General features: G+C 38.7%; 5 protein-coding genes across 5 annotated transcripts; all 5 read left to right on the top strand.

Moving 5' to 3' along the window:
- Positions 1-7363: 7363 nt before the first annotated feature.
- LOC311070657 (histone H1-like) lies at positions 7364-7978 on the top strand (the record flags this gene model as incomplete). Its single annotated transcript, XM_084094661.1, has 1 exon — positions 7364-7978. One exon carries the CDS (start codon positions 7364-7366, stop codon positions 7976-7978), a length of 615 nt encoding a protein of 204 aa, XP_083950787.1.
- Positions 7979-8702: 724 nt separating this feature from the next.
- Positions 8703-9326, top strand: LOC311070669 (histone H2A-like). Its single transcript, XM_084094674.1, has one exon. The coding sequence runs from the start codon at positions 8729-8731 to the stop codon at positions 9113-9115; it is 387 nt and encodes a 128-aa protein (XP_083950800.1). The 5' UTR covers positions 8703-8728; the 3' UTR covers positions 9116-9326.
- A 558-nt stretch (positions 9327-9884) lies between these two features.
- On the top strand, positions 9885-10701 carry LOC311070662 (histone H3.2-like). The gene has a single exon (XM_084094667.1). It carries the CDS (start codon positions 9907-9909, stop codon positions 10315-10317), a length of 411 nt encoding a protein of 136 aa, XP_083950793.1. The 5' UTR covers positions 9885-9906; the 3' UTR covers positions 10318-10701.
- An 8492-nt stretch (positions 10702-19193) lies between these two features.
- Positions 19194-19571, top strand: LOC311070684 (histone H4). Its single transcript, XM_084094691.1, has one exon. The coding sequence runs from the start codon at positions 19215-19217 to the stop codon at positions 19524-19526; it is 312 nt and encodes a 103-aa protein (XP_083950817.1). The 5' UTR covers positions 19194-19214; the 3' UTR covers positions 19527-19571.
- A 1002-nt stretch (positions 19572-20573) lies between these two features.
- LOC311070676 (histone H2B) lies at positions 20574-21266 on the top strand. Its single transcript, XM_084094683.1, has one exon. The coding sequence runs from the start codon at positions 20584-20586 to the stop codon at positions 20956-20958; it is 375 nt and encodes a 124-aa protein (XP_083950809.1). The 5' UTR covers positions 20574-20583; the 3' UTR covers positions 20959-21266.
- Positions 21267-21570: the final 304 nt, after the last annotated feature.

Genomic DNA, 21570 nt, shown 5'->3' with positions numbered 1-21570 from the left:
TATTTTCAAAATACAAAATACTGTATTTGTATTTAAATACATTTTTCCACACAGTATTTTGTATTTGTATTTTAAATACATTTCCATGTATTTATGCCCATCTCTGTGTATACAGTGATAGGTGTCGTATTCCTATAGGACAGGTAGACGTGGATCAGCTGAGAGTCACTGGTGAGAGCTTGACTAACGTGACCTACCAGAACTGACTTAATTTTTTGTTCTATTATTGTTTGTTGAAATGTCTTGGAAACATTACAATAAGGTTTAATTTGTTTACATTAGTTAATGCATTAAAACTAAATGAATTAACAATGAACAATATATTTTATTAGCCTTTGTCAATGAAAATGTTTATATTCATGTTAGTTCAGTGTATTACAGTTTTTTCCAACTGCTTTACGTTTTCAAAACTATGAGGGAAAAAACAATGTCTCCTTTTTTCAAAACTCTACACACAATTCCCCAAACTGCACACACAAAATGCAAAATGCCTCACATCTCCTTCAAAATGTAACACTGCATTCAAAATGTCCCATGTAGTCGTGGCCGAGTGGTTAAGGCGATGGACTAGAAATCCATTGGGGTCTCCCCGCGCAGGTTTGAATCCTGCCGACTACGTTTGACAGCAACCTGCTTTAGGTTGTGACCTTCTGGAGGCCTTGCTAAAACCTGGTTAGGGTTGTCTTTGCTTCACTTATCGAGACAGCCAGCAAGTCTCTCTGTGCCAATGGCACTTTTAGCCAGAGGCGGAGCTTCAGCAACCTGATGGGTTGAGGTTCTGTGCCCGACCGGTGTGCCTTCGATAGCTCAGCTGGTAGAGCGGAGGACTGTAGGTGGCAAGTTGGCAATCCTTAGGTCGCTGGTTCGACTCCGGCTCGAAGGAGGTCTTTTTCACACGCAAACCTTTCCTTGGCCGTGCTTCTCGACGAGGCCGTCACGCTTGAGTTTGTAGTGCGGCATTTTGCGATCACGACCGCCGCTGGAGGGCAAAAGCTAATTCCCTGACCGGGAATCGAACCCGGGCCGCGGCGGTGAGAGCGCCGAATCCTAACCACTAGACCACCAGGGAAGGTCTGTTGACTCCTTCCCCTCAAGCCCGGCTGTGGGCCTCTACCAGATTTTCCAGCAAGACCACTAAGGCTTGTATTTTCCTCCAGGAGAGGAGACGTCTCTCACCCTGGATCCCAGTTCTTCCGCTGAGAAACTGTCACAGGCTCTGTAGGAATATCCTAACAACACCACAACTTGCCATGAAAACAAAACAACCGAGATCCCCAACATGTGAGGCCTCCATCTCCAAGGTTTTTACAGCAGGCCCCTCATCGGACCCCTTCCTGACGTTGGCTCCAGGCCTGTTAATGGCATGAGAAAAAGTAGATGTCATGACAGGCCTCTGCCCAGTCGAACACCAACAGGTCCCGTGTACGCTCAAGGGTGCCCGATCGGTGGGCCAGTGGCGCAATGGATAACGCGTCTGACTACGGATCAGAAGATTCTAGGTTCGACTCCTGGCTGGCTCGCTCCGCCTCTTTTGCTTCGCTGTCAGCCCATAGCCGTTTTTTATTATTTCGTTTTATTAGCCCATAGTTTTTGTTATTATTATTATTGGATTGGTTGATTAATATAAAAATTTGCACAGTGTGTGTGTGACCTGGGCTGCGTTCAGCCCAGACAAAACGTTGCACAACGTTTTTTAAACAGAAACGGTGATGCGTTGAACACACTGTTCTGATGACGCAAGAGTTGCCACTATGGCAGCTGAGAAGGCCATTCTTTGTGTTCTTTGTGAAGAATTTTCGGAGCCTGATGAAGTCGGTATAAATATGTGTTTAATACTACAAAATATGCCCGATGTTACAGTTACTGCACTTGCCGCCCAGAACAAAAGAGAACATCCCAATCGAGTGAAGGGATTGCTGAAACTGAAATGGAAGCACACATCTTACCTAATTCAGACTAAAGCGCATCTATTTAGCCTCACATACTGACTTTATTTGTAGTTCATACTGTTTTAATAGGCCTACCCTGTGTTTTCTTTCTCCTTTTTAGGAAAAGCACTTAATTACCATTGTTTATTTCTATACCAAATGTCATACACTTGCAATGAAGCTAAAAATATGAGCAACTACATCATTATGTTGATAACCTATATTTTTTACAATAAAACAAACATGTCTTCTAATATCCTCAGTTGTTGTGTATTCCGAGCTGCATCGAAAGACATTAATGACTTTCCTTGAACCCATTGTGCGAGTTCACTTTAATACCGTGTGCTTTATATACATGTTGCTGCTGATTGGACTGCAGTTCTGACACACCCACCAAACAAGAGAAAACGCATCTCAAACCCCGTTGCACACCGGTGCACGCCGTTTCCAGGAAACATGACGTTCAACCCGGAAACCGCAGCAAAACGTTGCGCACCGTTTTGAACTTGAACGTGCCCCTGGTGAATAAGTGTAGCATTTTGATTGGTTGTGTTTGGAAAAGGAAAGCAAGTCACTTCCTGTTAGATTTTTGTGTTTTAGGTAGAGAATTGTGTGTAGTGTTTTGAAAAAAGGCTGAGGAAATAGCTTATGGTTTTGGAGATTTGGTATGTAGTTTTGCACTTTGAGTGAGAGGTTTCAAAAATCGTGTGACATGAAAAGATTTTGTGTGTAAGCAGTTGGAAAAAACTGTAATGTTACCACATAAACATTTTGATCTTAAAATGTATTAGTAAATGTTGAGATTAACTAAGATTAATAAATGTTGTAGAAGTATAGGGCTTGGGCGTCATGACGTCATACTTGGCGTGGCGGCCATGTTGATGGCCTCGCGAATGTAAACATACAGCAAGTCGAACGAGGAGAAGCAGAGTTGGGAGAAAGAAAATAAAGAAAAAAGATATTAAAGTCCCGAAAAGGATGTGGAATTTACGGGGATATGTTAAATAGGGAAGCCAGGGACCAGTAACGTTATGTGGACAAAATCGGCAAAAAAGTGTAGTTAGTAGCTGTCAACCCTCCCGTTTTTTCCGGGTTTCTCACGCATTTGAGCTCTTTTCCCGCCGTCTTCCCGTTTTAGTATTTTCCTATAAAATATCCCGAAAAATGAAAATTTCAACATTCATCTTTCTGTTGCTATCCCTCTGCTGACAGCAAAAATTCGTACTACAAAACTGCAGCATTAACTAAGCGAGTTGTTAAGCTAGATCTAACGTGACTTTGCTTACAAATTGGCGTGAAATCGTGCTCTCACAACAACCACGCTGTTATCTTAAAAAGGCCAATATCACGCTAAGGTTGCCTTCAAGTAAGCAAAACGATGCTTTGAAAACATCTGTTTCGCTGGAAGGGCAAGGGGGTAGCAACAGGACAATAGTAACGTTACAGAGACTGACAGGTCCGATGGAAGGGCTAACATTAATGTTATGAGAGAGTAAGGTATTAAAATACGGGATATTTTACAAGAAAATTTGTCCACCTACTGGTCCCTGGTTTCCCTAACGTATCCCGGTAAATTCCACATCCTTTTCGGGATTTTAACATCTTTTTTATTTCTCCCAACTCTGCTTCTCCTCGTTCGACTTGCTGTATGTTTGCATTCGCGAGGCCATCAACATGGCTGCCACGCCAAGTATGACGTCACGACGCCCAAGCCCTATTGCTCATTGTTAGTTCATGTTTCTTCATATTCACCCAACATTTTAATTTTGTCATCATTTACTCACCCTCAAGTTGTTCTGACTAAACATGTATGAATTTCTTTCTTCTGTTGAACACAAAACAAGCTATTTATAATAATGTTGGTAACCAAACAGTTGCTGGTCCCATTGACTTCCATAGTATGAAAAAAGTCAATGGGACTGTCACAGGTCCCGGCAGTCGGGAGGACTGTAAGCAGTTTAAAAACTTAACAATAAATGAGAGAGAGAGAGAGAGAGAGAGAGAGAGAGAGAGAGAGAGAGACACTAGTTAGTGGTTGCTTAAAGGTCCTCTTTGTTGTCTTTTAATCAACATTGTACTTCAGAGTCATTAATACACTTTGAATCACAGGATTCATAAATACATTGAAATACATATAACATATAGATACTTAAATCAAATCACAATAAATAAGTAAATAAATAAATCAAGAAACCTTAACCATATGTACAGACATGCTCTAGCCTAATTCACACAACTGGCTGAACTCGTAAGTATACACGAATGAACTTCTTTATGACAAAAGCATATATGTATATGATATATATATATATATATATATATATATATATATATATATATATATATATATATGACATTAAAACATGTAAATAAACATTTGATATGAAAATTAATGAATTTAATAACTAACCATAACAATAAATGAGAGAGAGAGAGAGACAATAGTTAGTGGTTGCTTAAAGGTCCTCTTTGTTGTCTGAGGATGCACCACAATCGTCACGGCAACTCCACTCTCTCAACTGTCAACCAGAATTCGGAAGATGCAGCTGAGCTGCCCAATGTAAACTCACTACAATAATAAAACTTATATATACATACAAGTAAACTGAAATAGACATGTGTAGGTAATAAAAGAAAGAAAGAAATAAATATATACAAACAATCCAATATCCCTGTGACCCGACTAAATTCAGGGTGGTCACAGGACCATAAACGGTTTGGTAACATTTTTATTTCAAATATGTGTGTGTGTGTGTGTGTGTGTGTGTGTGTGTGTGTGTGTGTGTGTGTGTGTGTGTGTGTGTGTGTGTGTGTGTGTGGAGAAAATCATACAGATTTAGTCAAAACTACTTGAGGGTGAGTAAATGTAAAAAATAATGAATATTGGAAATTTAATATTTATTTAGAATTTAAAATTAAAAAGTTTTGGCATCAAAAACGTTTTTAAACAAATTTGGCATCAAATATCCATACTGTCTTTAAGTATTTGTTGCAAAATTAACATGAAGTGAATGTTATCTCATAATAGCCTACAATAACAAATTATAAAAAAAAAGAAAAAAAAGCTATGTTTCATTAGTTAACTACATTGTTTAAATTGAATGTCAATAAATAATCAGATCATGTATTTTTAGTCTAATAAGACCCTCTCTAAACCATATAGAGCTATGGTTCGCCTTCACTTCCTTCCTGAGCCGTGTGTGTGTGTGTGTGTGTGTGTGTGTGCGCTGCAGCTCGATAAATCTCCTGTTTTATATTCGTTATTTTCAGCGTTACATTAGAAATCCCCTCGCTCAGTGTTAAAATAGCTCTTAAAAGAGCCGTTGTGGGTTGAAGCAGACGCAGTTTAAGCACGCTCAAAATTATATCCATTTAAGCACATTAATGTAGCCTACAAAGTGTTATTTTAGGCAGAGAAGTTTTCCCAGTTTCGGTTCAGGGTTAAATAAAATATGCTGTATCTTTGGTTTTACACGTGAGGCACAAAATGTCCTTGCTAATATAGTGAAACATTAGGGAAATTATGTTTCTCATATAATTACAGTGCGTCATGAGAGCCCCATTTCTTTTTCACAAGATAATTATAATAGTTTCTTCTTTCTTAGGCTTCACATTTGACTATTCTTGTGTAAGACTTGTGCACCTTCTTTCAGTTTTGTTATGTGCACATCATGGGCACACCTAGACAAAACAAGGACTATGCCGATAGAGTCAAGACACACACACATATGAATATCTGACCTCTCTTACTCTCTCTTATTACTTGTTATTATTTCTTAATATGCCATATGGGGTTGATCTTTCATTATTATGATTGGATGGCCTGGGCATTCTGGATGATTCTGCTTTATCTTGTATAAATATGACCCTTCCTCCTTAATAAAGTTGAGAATGTGATGGTACTACACTGTCTGTGGCTTGATCATTGATCTCGCACTGATGCCACACATCACAGGGGTCGAGGCCTGTTTCCATCTGATGACTGACAGATGCTTCGAGGCTGCAGAGAGACTACCTGAAAACGAATCTAACAGAAAAATATTGTCTTGGATTAGAATACCCTCATATTCCCTGATGTTTTCAATTCCAATAAACACATTTTAGGAATAAGCGAAAACTTCTAAACAACTGAGACCCAACAAAACTACGTTTTAAATTGATTTTGAGTGTTTAAATTCAAAATGTTTTAACTTCATTAAAACATTCATTAAAACTTCACTCTTCAGCTCCAGTGTACTCATAACTTAGTAATAATCCCAGTGTAACCTACCCGTGTAATTTTGAACACCTTCATTATCTTGACCCGGAGTTGGGCTAGAGCTGAACTAGTATAGCCTGACCAAAACCTCAACATCTGTACAAATACATCAAACATATAGTGCAAATGGTATGACTATTTTATGAATTGGTATTCAACGGTGGTTAAATCAGAATATAACAAACATGCAATAAGTGGCCTGCTCTTTATCATTTATTAATTTAGCAGATGATTTTATCCTAAGCGATTTATGGAGAAATACAACAAGCTATTCATCTTAAGGAGGCAATGATATAAGAAATGCTTGCAACACAAAGTTTCAAACATTGTCCAGAAAAGTACAAGCTAGAACAAGGCAAATATGAAACAGTGGGGAAAAATAAGTTGTTTTTTTAGTCACTTGCTCTGCCTTGCTTAAATGGGCAGCTCATTCAGATGAGCTTTTACATGATCCTCATTCACATGATGAAAACTGAGATGAAGGACGAATAAGGAAAGACAAATATGATGATTTACATTTTTATTTATGTGATATTTTATTTATGTACATCAGATTATGAAAATGCTATATATTTTTAATTAATAATAATACCAATTATTACTTTACTGCCAGATCATCTGCTGGCCAGACATGAGTCACAGAGAGACTCGGAGCCTCCGGATGATGTTCGTGTGCTTCAAGCTGCCCAAATCAACATCTGTATGAAAGCCTCCTCACGGTCCTCACTGATGCTGATTTCATTAAAGTCTATTTCAGACTGTTTGCTGAACACACAGATGAGGCGTTCAGGCTTTTATTAACCTTTACACTTAAACTATCCATCAAATGTACACGCGGCTTTCCCCGGTGGCTGATGCTCGCCTTGGATTTGATCTGACGAAGGCAATATAAACATTTCCTCTCGCGTATTTTAGTCTCCGATGAAAGCTCAGAACCTCTGCTTGGTGTTCACTTTGTTTTGACTGCGCCAAACTATTTTACCACTCCAGTTTTGAACCAAATGTAAGAGAAGAAAACACACGCGTGAGGGGCTCGTGGACGCGCACAGAGGCCGAGCGGGCAGGTGGAGTCTATAAGGTTCTCATGTGTTATTTAAGAGCGCAGCGCCGCGCGAGCGTCATTTATTGCTGAAAACAGAGACAGCGTTTGAAACACTGTAGATCCGATCAGAGAGAAATGGCAGAAACCGCCCCAGCACCCGCTGCTGCCGCTCCGGCTAAAGCGCCCAAGAAGAAGTCCGCTACGAAAGCCAAGAAAGCAGGTCCAGGCGTCGGCGAGCTCATCGTCAAAGCTGTGTCCGCATCCAAGGAGAGGAGCGGCGTGTCCCTCGCCGCGCTCAAGAAAGCGCTCGCTGCCGGCGGCTACGACGTGGAGAAGAACAACTCCCGCGTCAAGATCGCCATCAAGAGCCTGGTGACTAAAGGCACTCTGGTGCAGGTCAAAGGGACCGGCGCCTCGGGCTCATTCAAGCTCAACAAGCAGCAAGCCGAGACCAAGAAGAAAGCGGCTCCTAAAGCGAAGAAGCCCGCGGCCAAGAAACCCGCTGCTGCCAAGAAGCCCAAGAGCGCAGCGGCAAAGAAGCCCGCCGCCAAGAAATCGCCCAAGAAGGCCAAGAAACCCGTAGCCAAAGCCGCTAAGAAGGCGACGAAGAGCCCCAAGAAGGCGACGAAGAGCCCCAAGAAGGCAAAGAAGCCGGCAGTCGCTAAGAAAGCAGCCAAGAGCCCAAAAAAGGCAAAGATTGCCAAACCTAAAGCTGCAAAGCCTAAAAAGGCAGCGCCCAAAAAGAAATAAAGTCCAATGTTTGTTTCTCAACGGCTCTTTTAAGAGCCACCCACTAACTCTGAATTAGAGCAAAACACATATATATCTCGATGATTTGTGTTACTTTTGAAAGCAAATAGATGAGATGTGACTTTTGTTCTCTTTGACTCATGCAATCTAAACAAACAATTCAAAACACCTCAGTTTTGAAAAAAAAAAAATCACAGTGAGTGAAATTGTGTATTTTAATCATTGTTCAGATGTACATGTATTGTAAAAGCTTCAGACAGTGATCAGTCTACATATGTTGTACAAAAGTACAGGCAGAACATACAAACAACCCACACCCAACCAATTAGTTATAAAACTTAAGTTATAAAACTCCAATATTACAATAGGAACATAATACTGTACAGTATCAGACAGTCATTGTACCCAGAATATACAGTGTGTAAAAAGGTATAGTACCTTTAGTAGTAACAGCATACAATATCCTTTTTTGTACTTATTTAAATTTTATATAACAAACATTTATATGGTTTCATCTCTTCTGTCTTATTAAGACAGTCTTAAAGGTCATTAATTCGTGTGCATAGTAATCCCCGCCAGAAAGGGTGTTGGGCTTTGGAGAGAAGTTCAGTGATTGGTTTGAATATTTACACACTCTAAACCAATGGGCGATTGTCACTCTCGTTCATATGCAGTGTGTGGAAACAGGCGAGATTCATTCTGTCACATCTGAGTGAGGTGTTTGAAGTAATCTATTTAAAAATAATAATAATGAGCGGAAGAGGCAAAACCGGTGGCAAAGCCCGAGCCAAGGCTAAGACTCGCTCCTCCAGGGCGGGATTGCAGTTCCCCGTCGGCCGTGTTCACAGGCTTCTGCGCAAGGGGAACTACGCCGAGCGCGTCGGTGCCGGTGCTCCTGTTTATCTGGCGGCGGTGCTCGAGTACCTCACCGCTGAGATCCTGGAGCTGGCTGGAAACGCCGCTCGGGACAACAAGAAGACCCGCATCATCCCCCGTCACTTGCAGCTGGCGGTGCGCAACGACGAGGAGCTCAACAAACTTCTGGGCCGAGTGACCATCGCTCAGGGCGGCGTGCTGCCCAACATCCAGGCCGTGCTCCTGCCCAAGAAGACCGAGAAACCCGCCAAATCCAAATAAACAGATTGAAGACTGGGTTACTGAAACAACGGCTCTTTTAAGAGCCACCCATTTTATCTGACAATGAGCGCTTTTCTCTGTTAATGTTTATAAATAGTAGAAACTCTTGGTTGGGGGGGAAATTACCCACCAAACGACTACTATTGTCTACCTCGACGATTAACCTTACAGTTGATGTTGTGCATGTTGTAAGCACATCATGACCCCCTAAATGTGTTTACCACCCAATCCATCTCCCCTAATCTTAAAATAAATTTGTTTTCCAAGCTCTGATAATGAATATTTTAATAAGTTATCAATAAAAAAAAAAAGTAACGTACATATTGGCTTCATGGAAACAGAAATTGGTCGATGTTACTCTGGGTCTTTTCCCTTTAGTAGCAGATCTACTGATCCCCCATTTCAGGAGGAGGATGGAAACCCTAGTCTGTCTCGCTGCAGTGCTTTTACACAGACTGTAACTTGACTTTGTTCCAATCCGAGATCTGCACAAGCACTGGGAATTAAGGCGAGTATTTCAGAACAAATAAATACAATATTGTGAGTATAAAGGCGGGCAAAGTAGTCAATGGAACAAAACAGCTCGAGCGGGAAACCCTCCGCTTGTTTGAAAAGAGGAAACGCGCAGTCATTGGCTGGCACTCATGCGCAGACATCACGTATTAGCCAACCAGAAGGCCTGCATCATCGCGTCACTATGAGCTCGTGGCGGTTCAAAGCTTTAAAAGCGGGCGAGAAACACAGAGCGGCATTTCCAGCGCAAGCAGGACAGAGAGAAGAAGACTGCAGCAATGGCAAGAACCAAGCAGACCGCTCGTAAATCCACCGGTGGTAAAGCCCCGAGGAAGCAGCTCGCTACTAAAGCCGCCCGTAAGAGCGCTCCGGCGACCGGCGGCGTCAAGAAGCCTCACCGCTACCGGCCCGGGACCGTGGCTCTGCGGGAGATCCGCCGCTATCAGAAGTCCACCGAGCTGCTGATCCGCAAACTGCCCTTCCAGCGGCTGGTGAGAGAAATCGCTCAGGACTTCAAGACGGACCTGCGCTTCCAGAGCTCCGCTGTCATGGCCCTGCAGGAGTCCAGCGAGGCTTATTTGGTCGGTCTGTTCGAGGACACCAACCTGTGCGCCATCCACGCCAAGAGGGTCACCATCATGCCCAAAGATATTCAGCTGGCCCGCCGCATCCGCGGAGAGCGCGCTTAAACCCGCGTCTGCGTCAACCCACAACGGCTCTTTTAAGAGCCACTTCAGTTTTAACTGAATGAGGGAATTTTCTACTGTAACACTGAAAATACAAATATTAAACATCCGGGTCCTACACGGCATGATATTTGTTTAAATTAATTTCCAGATCTGAATAACCAGGAGAGACCGTATATCGAGCTGCAACACACACACACACACACACACACAGCTCAGGCAGGAAGTAAAGGCGAACCATATATGGCTTAGAGCGGGTCATTATTAAACTGAAAATACATGATTGATTATTGATATTCATTTTAAACATTGTAGGTAACTAATGTAACAATTATATAGTTTTGTTTTTTTTTACTGTAGTTTACTATGAGATAACATCATGTTCATTTGTAACAAATACTCAGTTTGGATGTTTGATGCCACATACATTTTAAAATTCAAAATAAACAAAATAAAAAAGTGCAATGTGTACTCATTCTAAAGTGCTCATTCCAAAAGACACTGGTAACACTTTACAATAAGGTTTAATTTTTTTAACACTATTCTTTAAAGGGACAGTTCACCCAAAATTAAAAATTCTGTAATAATTTACTAAAGTTGTTCGGACTAAGCATGTATGGATTTCTTCCTTCTGTTGAACACAAACAAAAAGGTATTTTATAGAATGATGGTTACCAAACCGTTTCTGGTCCCATTGCCTTTTTTCATACTATGGGAGTATGTAATGTAATATGTATAAAAATGGTCTTAAGCCAGTTATTTATATCTTCTGCTATAGTGTGTCAGTAGGAAATATCGGTTTTCTTTGTTTTTTTAATTTCCAAACATATATGAACTTATAGGGTTATATAGATAAGTATGTTTGTGTGTGTGTAAATATATATATATATATATATATATATATATACACACACTCACCTAAAGGATTATTAGAAACCATACTAATACTGTGTTTGACCCCCTTTCGCCTTCAGAACTGCCTTAATTCTACGTGGCATTGATTCAACAAGGTGCTGAAAGCATTCTTTAGAAATGTTGGCCCATATTGATAGGATAGCATCTTGCAGTTGATGGAGATTTGTGGGATGCACATCCAGGGCACGAAGCTCCCGTTCCACCACATCCCAAAGATGCTCTATTGGGTTGAGATCTGGTGACTGTGGGGGCCATTTTAGTACAGTCAACTCATTGTCATGTTCAAGAAACCAATTTGAAATGATTCGAGCTTTGTGACATGGTGCATTATCCTGCTGGAAGTAGCCATCAGAGGATGGGTACATGGTGGTCATAAAGGGATGGACATGGTCAGAAACAATGCTCAGGTAGGCCGTGGCATTTAAACGATGCCCAATTGGCACTAAGGGGCCTAAAGTGTGCCAAGAAAACATCCCCCACACCATCACACCACCACCACCAGACTGCACAGTGGTAACAAGGCATGATGGATCCATGTTCTCATTCTGTTTACACCAAATTCTGACTCTACCATCTGAATGTCTCAACAGAAATCGAGACTCATCAGACCAGGCAACATTTTTCCAGTCTTCAACTGTCCAATTTTGGTGAGCTCGTGCAAATTGTAGCCTCTTTTTCCTATTTGTAGTGGAGATGAGTGGTACCCGGTGGGGTCTTCTGCTGTTGTAGCCCATCCGCCTCAAGGTTGTGCGTGTTGTGGCTTCACAAATGCTTTGCTGCATACCTCGGTTGTAACGAGTGGTTATTTCAGTCAAAGTTGCTCTTCTATCAGCTTGAATCAGTCGGCCCATTCTCCTCTGACCTCTAGCATCAACAAGGCATTTTCGCCCACAGGACTGCCGCATACTGGATGTTTTTCCCTTTTCACGCCATTCTTTGTAAACCCTAGAAATGGTTGTGTGTGAAAATCCCAGTAACTGAGCAGATTGTGAAATACTCAGACCGGCCCGTCTGGCACCAACAACCATGCCACGCTCAAAATTGCTTAAATCACCTTTTTTTACCATTCTGACATTCAGTTTGGAGTTCAGGAGATTGTCTTGACCAGGACCACACCCCTAAATGCATTGAAGCAACTGCCATGTGATTGGTTGATTAGATAATTGCATTGATGAGAAATTGAACAGGTGTTCCTAATAATCCTTTAGGTGTGTGTGTGTGTGTGTGTGTGTGTGTGTACATATACGTATATATATATTACACAAAATAAAAATCATAAAGTTAAAACTGTATCAAACCAAAGTATCCGAGGTCAATATATGCAGGTTCTAAAGCGACAATGTTCATATGACTTGGTTCAAATGTTCTCTGTTTCATGATGCTGGACATTTAGATTTTGTGGAAAGTATATTAGTTAGCTTTCTTCAGTAAAAGTAGCCATAAGCTGCTAATAACAATTGTCTTAATATAACAATATACATTGTCTTAATTTTATTTTTCAGCATCTTCAGTTATATGTGGTTCATGCTGTTTTTACTTTTCAATAAGAAAAAAAGTTAATACACAAAATTGACTACGATGTATGAAGGGCCGAACAGGTTTCGTCAACCATCCTGCAGAGTTCAGCTCCGACCCCTATCAGACATACCAAAACCTGCTAAAAGTCTTCAGATTTACTGGGAAATTACAGGCGCGTGTTTGAATAGGACTGGAGCTGAACTCTTCAGGACAGTGAGACACTTCAGCAGTGTAAAAACACAAGACATTTACATGCCTCAATTTTAGGACACTTAGACATGTCATACATGCAGCATATTTTGAATATTATTATTATTTTTTTTGCATCACATGAAATACAAATTTTAATGACTTTTTTTTATATACCTTAATATAAAAACTTATCCTGGGACATACAACTCATGAAACCTATCAAAATATATCAAAAACTCCTTTCAATTTGTTTTACTCAAGTCTAGATTACATAAAAAGTAACATGATCATTTTAACATGATTTAAAATAACATGATTTTGCTGATCATTTTCCACTCTTGTCTGTTTAAGGGTTAAAATGTATGCGGTCAGTAAAGTTGTTGGGTGATATGGGTGATTCTTTAACTATGGTATTTTTCTTGTCCCTGGATGAAATAATACAATCTAAAAAACATTTCTTCTTTTTTGTTTTTGCCACACTTCACCCCAAGGGGAACTTATAAAAAATGTGTCATGGCTCAATCATTCTTTTTATTATATAATATGAGGCCTTTTATGCATGGTTTTTACTGTTTTCCCTCTGTCCCTAAGCCAGACTTTGTACCTTCAACCTCGCTTAATTCTAAATTAAATATTTAAATAATGTAGATTTCAAGTACAAATGATAAAATAATGTCTAATTCAATTATACATATTATATTTTGCAATATTTATTCACATTTTCCTATATTTTTCATAAGTAGAACCCTTGTCCCTTGGGTTCACTGTCATTTCCACCACACTGTACAAAATAGAATCCTGGGATCATTGTTTTAGGTTTGTATACTTAGTACCCATAGCAACAGAAACTCCACAGTGGAACACAAGGCTGGGTGAAAGGGTGACCTCTTTTATGGGGCGCCGTTTGTAAAGCGGCTCACGCTGAAAATAACAGCAACATTTTGTCACATTTAGCTTCAAACAATGTTTAAAAAACTGGTATGAATTTTTGACGGTCACTTTTTACCACATTTACAACAATATTTGTCAACTTAGAAATATTTTAAATAGTTAAATATAAATATTAAATGTTACACCTAAATGTCAAATGTTAAATCTAAATGCTAAATCTAAATCTAAATGTTAAATCTAAATGTTAAATCTAAATCTAAATGTTAAATCTAAATATTAAATATAAATCTAAATGTTAAATATAAATATTAAATATAAATCTAAATGTTAAATCTAAATGTTAAATATAAATATAAATCTAAATGTTAAATCTAAATCTAAATGTTGAATCTAAATGTTTCGGGTGAAACTAAATATTTAACTAATATGCAAATTTCAAATGCCGGTAACCGGAAGTGCCAAAATAAAAGCTCATAATAATAACTATAATATAAGATAATAACTACCTAAAATAATAAACACGTTTGGAGAAACTGTAGAGTTTCGTGATGAGAGTGATGACAGAGTGATGACATGACATTCAGTCAAAGTGAGCCCCCTCGTGGCTGGCTATTATGGCTACAGGTCATAAGTCCCACACTTTTCATAAAAGTGACACTAGCCTACTTTTCAAATACAGTTTCTCCAAACATTTATTTATCATTTATTATTTTAGGTAGTTATTATCACGATAATCCATGTCCAAAAGTCCATTTCCTCAGATGAGATGTTTTTTATTCGTTATTTGACACTATAAACCATGCTATAAACCACTATAAACACACACTGACCTCCTCGAGCTTTTATTTTGGCACTTCCGGTTACCGGCATTTTGAATTTGCATATTAGTTAAATATTTAGTTTCACTCGAAACATTTAGATTCAACATTTAGATTTAGATTTAACATTTAGATTTAGATTTAACATTTAGATTTAACATTTAGATTTATATTTAATATTTATATTTAACATTTATATTTAATATTTAGATTTAACATTTAGATTTAGATTTAATATTTAGATTTATATTTAGCATTTAGATTTAACATTTAGGTGTAACATTTAATATTTAGATTTAACTATTTAAAATATCTCTAAGTTGACAAATATTGTTGTAAATGTGGTAAAAAGTGACCGTCAAAAATTCATACCAGTTTTTTAAACATAGTTTGAAGCTAAATGTGACAAAATGTTGCTGTTATTTTCAGCGTGAGCCGCTTTACAAACGGCGCCCCATACTCTTTAGGGGGTAATGAAAAGAAGAAAAATCAAGGTAAATATGACTAAAACTGAGAGTATGTTTATTAGTCGTCATTTCCAAAGAGCTCATATTTCACATGGACGTACAAATAACTGGATAAATTTAATTTAATAATGTGTAATTTGTGTATATTTAATGCTAACTCTAAAACTAATATTAGCAGGCTAACATAGCATGATATTTTAGAGAGAAAGGGGGGAAATGTCATTTCCACCCCAGTCATTTCCACCACGGTGTTCATTGGGGTGGTAAAGACAGGTTGTGGTGGAAATGACATTGTTCGTGCTAAACAGCAAATTATTTGGGCTATAATACTAAAACTTTAATGTAAAAAAAAAAACATATAATTAATTAACCCTTTCATGCATAGTGGTCACTACAGTGGACAGCTATTAAAAAAGCATTTTCTTAAATTTGCACGGGTTTTGATGGCTTAGTTGCACATCATCCTCTTCAGTGGACCCTGATGCATCATCCTATACATTGTAACCAAGTGGCAAGCCGTTGTGTTTTGATTTTTTTTTTTCTCCAAACCAAGATGGCCAATGGTCAGTCAGAAATGCCAAGTTGCTCTGGAATATCCACCCATTCCTTCTATCCTAGGAGACTCTGGTAAAAAAAAAAATATATATATATATATTGCAGCATCAAGCAATATCTAATGAGTCCTATCACAGTTACATTTTCCAAGTTTTGATTTTAGATTGGGAGAAAAATTCCAACACTGCTCATTTCAGATGAGATTGAAAAAAACGTATCACTAGGTTTTCTCAGAGGAGGGCTATGGTAGAAATGTGTCCATCTTTAACATAATCAGAACGATCAGCTAATAAGGGTAAATGGACATACTCTGGTACACTGGAGGGAGCATCTGAGTGGTTTCCACAGTTGTACTTTGACAGGCTGTAGAAAATTCTGATGGAATCACGTCCTCATGTTCTGATATCAAAGACACACGAAGTGCAACTTGTATGAAGTTCAATTGCCTTTGCAATATTTCACATTTATATTTTTTGTATATATTTTATAGTTTTCACATGATTTGATATAATTGTATTGATTAGTTTGTTAAATACACATACTTTATCTGTTTGATTATTGTATTACGGTATGTTTAATACAGTATCTCTTCAGTTTAAACTATAAACGCATGCTGTGTCCACTCAAGTGGACATCTGAAAATCTCTTTGACAAATGTATAAAAAAAAAACAGACAATTCAAATCATGTTTTTCATGCCCTAAGAGCAATAAAAACACATAGGAAAAAAATGACTGAGGTTATCATAATTCATGCATGAAAAGGTTAAAGTGTAAGTTGCAGGTTAACCACCACAGCCAATTAATGTGTAAATTAAAGTGCTCTATATGTATATATTTAATTATTTCTGTCTTAAAATGCGTTAAAATAACATTTATTGGGGTTTCTTCAAAGGTAGCGTGTTTTTTCAGTAACTGGTGATGACGTCATAAGAGGAACTCGCAACCCATACTCTGCTAGATTCTTACTGTATTATGGCTATTTGGAGAACGACTGAGGATGTGTGAAACCATCAAATTCTTTATGGACCACAGCCCTACAATTTTTAACCGGTCAGATGTGAGAGAGGGGAGGAAATTGCCAGGACCCATGGCACTCAAAGAGTTATTAATGCTTGGTGTGAGGAGAATGAGTGGAGGGTTGGCCAGGTGTCCTGGTGAGTAGCTACGTTAGAGCTAGTCTAGGCTAGCCTGGTGCAAACTTAACCCGGATAATATAAGGGAACAAGCCAGTCTTTTCAAAAGTTTGCCGTCATGTAGAATAGCAAGGAGGGACAACGACTGAAGACATTATTTACTTACATGGAGTCAGTCCAAATCAGAGCTGTAGAGATGCACACACTGCACAGGCACAATCGCTAGTCTCATCGACGCCTCAAACGTCATGTAATACCCTTCCTCAATCCACGCTATTTCTCACGATTTAATTAACGATGTTTATTGTCAGAAAAGAAAAAGAGAGATCGATGTCCCCATCACTGTGTTTGTGTGGGCTATGCCACCCAATTGAATCAGCAGTGGAGAGTATGTGCTGCCGTGAGGTGAACGCGTTTTGGAGTTTAGTGGAACAGCTCGACCTGCGCCCGGCTGATCTGACGTGCCTGAACCCGGTGCCTGAACCCGTTTGTTTTGCGAATAGCTTATTCTCATTTCAGGCAGGATCACGGTCCCCTTGAAGTCAGCACACACGAGTATGTTTACAGTTGAGTTATTTTATCCATTTTTTTTTTTTATCAAATAAAACATACAACCAACTTTTCTGTAGTTATGTAAGGCTATGACTATGCCGGTAACTCTACTAGTGAGTTCCTCTTATGACGTCACGCCCCATCTAGTGGAAGGGAGCGGGAGCGGTTAAAATCACTGTTAAAAGTGCCAACTTTTCATATTATATTCAGCATTTTGGTATAAAAAACAATGGTGGGCGGTTCTTATCTTTATGTTTAATAAACACATTGCATTATCTTCGTGAAAAATTTAACCTGCAATTTACACTTAAGGTAGTAAGGAAATTGTATTATTTATTATTGTTACAATATTGTTGGTAAATAAGAGAACAATAGATAAGTAAGTTTGACATGATGTCTTGGCTCTTTTTGGGATGGCAAGCAATACCACAGCACAGAGGTCAAGATCATATAGAGAAAGAATAAAATCAGATCCACTTAAATATGCAGAGTCCCTCAAGAAGGACAGAGAAAGATACCTGAAGAAAAAGCAAGGTGTTAATTTCAAAATATTGCCTATTTAATCTGTTATTCAACATTATATTCAACTGGTTATATTAAGGTTATATTAAGGCAATGATGACATAAAGGGTTTGCTGTAATTTGTCCTAGTTCAGCATGTAGAAAGCAGTGAAGAAATGATTTGCTGATTTTTAACACATATTCGTGTTTTTTTCATTTTTTGGATTGTTTTTCATTTAAAAATATTGATTATATGTTTTTGTTCACTAATGCTGTTGCTTATTGATTTGCTCTGGTTCACCACATAGAGCAGTAGAAAAATAGTTTTTAATTGGAAGTTGCCTATCTATGTCATTTCCGCCACACACTGTCTCTTCCGCCACGCCATGTCATTTCCACCACAACACATATTTTAAAGTAAAACATATAAAAAACATACAATCAAAACAACTATATTCAGTGGTGTTGATAATTGTGCAGTTAGGTGTAAGATATGTATATACACTTTGAGAAATACATGATTCTGAGCTATGATAAGTAAATGAAATGTTCCAGTGATCTAGTTTTAGGTGTTTTTTAGTGTAAACATTGTAAAATCTTTACAGTTACATTTCTGAAAAATAAATAAATTACAAATTTGATCAGAGATATGTGTGCTATTTAATCAAATATTTTTATAACAGAAGATATTTAATTATTTTCTCTTCAAAACACATGTTTTGCTATGTGATGGAAATTACCGTTTTCTTGGACTGTCAGATAAAAATGGCAAAATATATATATTATTCAATACAAATCATCACAGCCAACTTAAGGGAAGGTTTCTAGACAGATTGAGAAACCAACTGATACTAAAAAACTGTTTGTAGAAATGTTTTTATTTTCTGAAACTGTCTAGCTCAAAGAGTACCATAGTTGAAGAATTACCCATATATATATATATATATATATATATATATATATATATATATATATATATATATATATATATATATATATATGATATTTTATAAAAAAAAAAACCCGACTGATTTATTTATTTATTTTATTTAACCCAATGGGTAAAGAATTTAACTTTGATAATGTGATATGTCGTCTTGCCTTTAGACTTGTAGGAAGTCATTTATCAACCAGTACTACTGTAAAATATATAATATTTGTTAAATACAATTTATGAAACCTGAATTTTAATATGAAACAAAGCTTTAGCTATGTTTTGGGGGAGGGGTGTGAGTCATGTGACGCAGCGCTGGTTTCTGTCAGGTCCTGTAAGCAAATGTAAAATTCTCCCTTGTAACACACAGCAACTATTCGTTCATTGTCTTTCATTGATCTACTGAAGTAGTCAGAGTGAAACATGTCTGGAAGAGGCAAAGGCGGTAAAGGACTCGGGAAAGGAGGCGCTAAGCGTCATCGTAAAGTGTTGCGCGATAACATCCAGGGAATCACCAAACCCGCCATTCGTCGTCTGGCTCGCCGCGGCGGCGTCAAGCGCATCTCCGGTCTGATCTACGAGGAGACCCGCGGAGTGTTGAAGGTGTTCCTGGAGAACGTGATCCGCGATGCCGTCACCTACACCGAGCACGCCAAGAGAAAGACCGTCACCGCCATGGATGTTGTGTACGCGCTGAAGAGACAGGGACGCACCCTGTACGGCTTCGGCGGATAAACGCCTGAAACCAGGAGAAACCACACAAACCCAACGGCTCTTTTAAGAGCCACACACTCTGCCATATAAAGAGTCAATGTTTTGACCACGGCAACCATAGAATTAAGTATAACATGTTTTGTTAACTGAATCCAGGATGAACTCCACTAAATACAGTGTTAATGTTTACAAATTATATCATTCGAAAGCTTACAAACTGAAGATTCAGCATTTGAAACCCGTTTTGAAATCGGACCTTGCGTTACCATAAAAATGGTACTTTAAATTATTTTAGGAGTTCCTTACCTAGTGGGTGGTGTCAGGTTTTGAACTACAAATTTGATTTTAATTACTTTATAATAATAATAATAATAATAATACAAAACTCATGGAAGTTTTGAAAACATTTCCGTGGGTTTTTATCACTTGTCTCAGAATCTGAAGTTTTCTGGTATCTGCTCTATAACGAGAACTTTTTTCACAAAGTTTTTAACAAAAAGAAATAAACATGAAATTATTTATTGACCATGAGACATTATTTAGTTCAATCATATGATTTTTAATGTTATATATTATATGATATATATATATTTCTATTTAACTGTGCACCATATTGAATTGAAATATATGAGTTGCCTTTGAAGGCAGCTATAATGTAACTTGTGGTTCACGTTGCATTAAACATCTCACCAATAGTTTCATAAGTAGGCCTACACCTTTTTTTTTTTCTTTTTTTTTCAAACTCCCTCAATGGATTTATAAGGGGTTTTAAAATTACTCGATGATGCACAATATTAGAACCGCTTGTTTTTTAAAAAAATATTGAATAAAAGAGCGGGAAACGAAACAAAGGAAACTTGGGTAGTGGTGGGCGGGACTATTATTCTTCCGCCTGTGATTGGCCCTCGTGATGCTTTGAGTTGTCCAATGAAGTACGAGTTTGTGGGTTTGGCCTATGAAAACAGACAATCAGAGGATTCCCCTATCTCTTTGGAAATTAGCATATGGCAGTGAATAAGTACCTCTGTATCACGCTGAAGGGAACATTACTTTGTCAGTTTTCTGATCTCGTATCATCATGCCTGAACCAGCAAAGTCCGCGCCCAAGAAGGGCTCAAAGAAGGCCGTCACTAAGACCGCCGGTAAGGGAGGAAAGAAGCGCAGAAAGTCCAGGAAGGAGAGCTATGCTATCTATGTCTACAAAGTCCTGAAGCAGGTTCACCCTGACACCGGCATCTCCTCCAAGGCGATGGGCATCATGAACTCTTTCGTCAACGACATCTTCGAGCGCATCGCCGGTGAGTCGTCTCGCCTCGCGCACTACAACAAGCGCTCCACCATCACCTCTAGAGAGATCCAGACCGCCGTGCGTCTGCTGCTGCCCGGAGAGCTGGCCAAACACGCCGTGTCCGAGGGCACAAAGGCCGTCACCAAATACACCAGCTCGAAGTGAGGCGTGCCTGACTTCAACTACCCCAAAGGCTCTTTTAAGAGCCACCTATCTTCTCAGATAAAGAGCTTTTGTGTTTTCTTATCTGTAGCTCTTAATTCTACGAGAATTGATGAATCCGCTAATATAAACACTGACAACACTGTTTCAGGTTTTTGAGGAGATTTAGGCTGAGCACGTTTCATATCCTTAGTCCATCTCTTTCAGTCTGTTAATAGTTTAAAAATTTGAAAGTAAGGCTGTCTTTTTCTTCTTTGCTCCTTGTGTAAATTTAAATATCAGGGCGTGTCGCAAGTGTTTATGTGCGGCTCCTGACCAATCAGATTCGCCCATGGCACGGTTTTCATTCTAGTGGGTGTGGTTGCCGTGACGACGCGCGAAACAAGACGATTAAGAAGATTAAACCCTCTTTAAACTAGTTTGAATGTTGGGCACGTGGAACCGAAGGAGATAACATGTTAAGAATGGAATTGTAAGTAATTTAGTATGATTTAACTGAGCCGAAGTTTTGATCTCGCGCTGAGCTTGAGTTTGCGGCTCGTGTTTGGTAACTTTCGCCGGCAGCTGCCAAATGAAGTAGATTTATGTTGATATTTTGACTAATGATAATGTTTT

This window comes from Abramis brama, assembly GCF_963993115.1.
Source record: "Abramis brama genome assembly, chromosome: 20".
Classification (NCBI taxonomy): Eukaryota; Metazoa; Chordata; class Actinopteri; order Cypriniformes; family Leuciscidae; genus Abramis; species Abramis brama.
The sequence above is the reverse complement of the archived record's forward strand: the minus strand, read 5'-3'. Positions and strand labels throughout refer to the sequence as shown.

What these genes read in the sequence shown, in the direction of transcription:
- LOC311070676 (XM_084094683.1), top strand. Translation starts at nt 20,584, where the DNA reads ATGCCTGAACCAGCAAAGTCCGCGCCCAAGAAGGGCTCAAAGAAGGCC.
- LOC311070669 (XM_084094674.1), top strand. Translation starts at nt 8,729, where the DNA reads ATGAGCGGAAGAGGCAAAACCGGTGGCAAAGCCCGAGCCAAGGCTAAG.
- LOC311070662 (XM_084094667.1), top strand. Translation starts at nt 9,907, where the DNA reads ATGGCAAGAACCAAGCAGACCGCTCGTAAATCCACCGGTGGTAAAGCC.
- LOC311070684 (XM_084094691.1), top strand. Translation starts at nt 19,215, where the DNA reads ATGTCTGGAAGAGGCAAAGGCGGTAAAGGACTCGGGAAAGGAGGCGCT.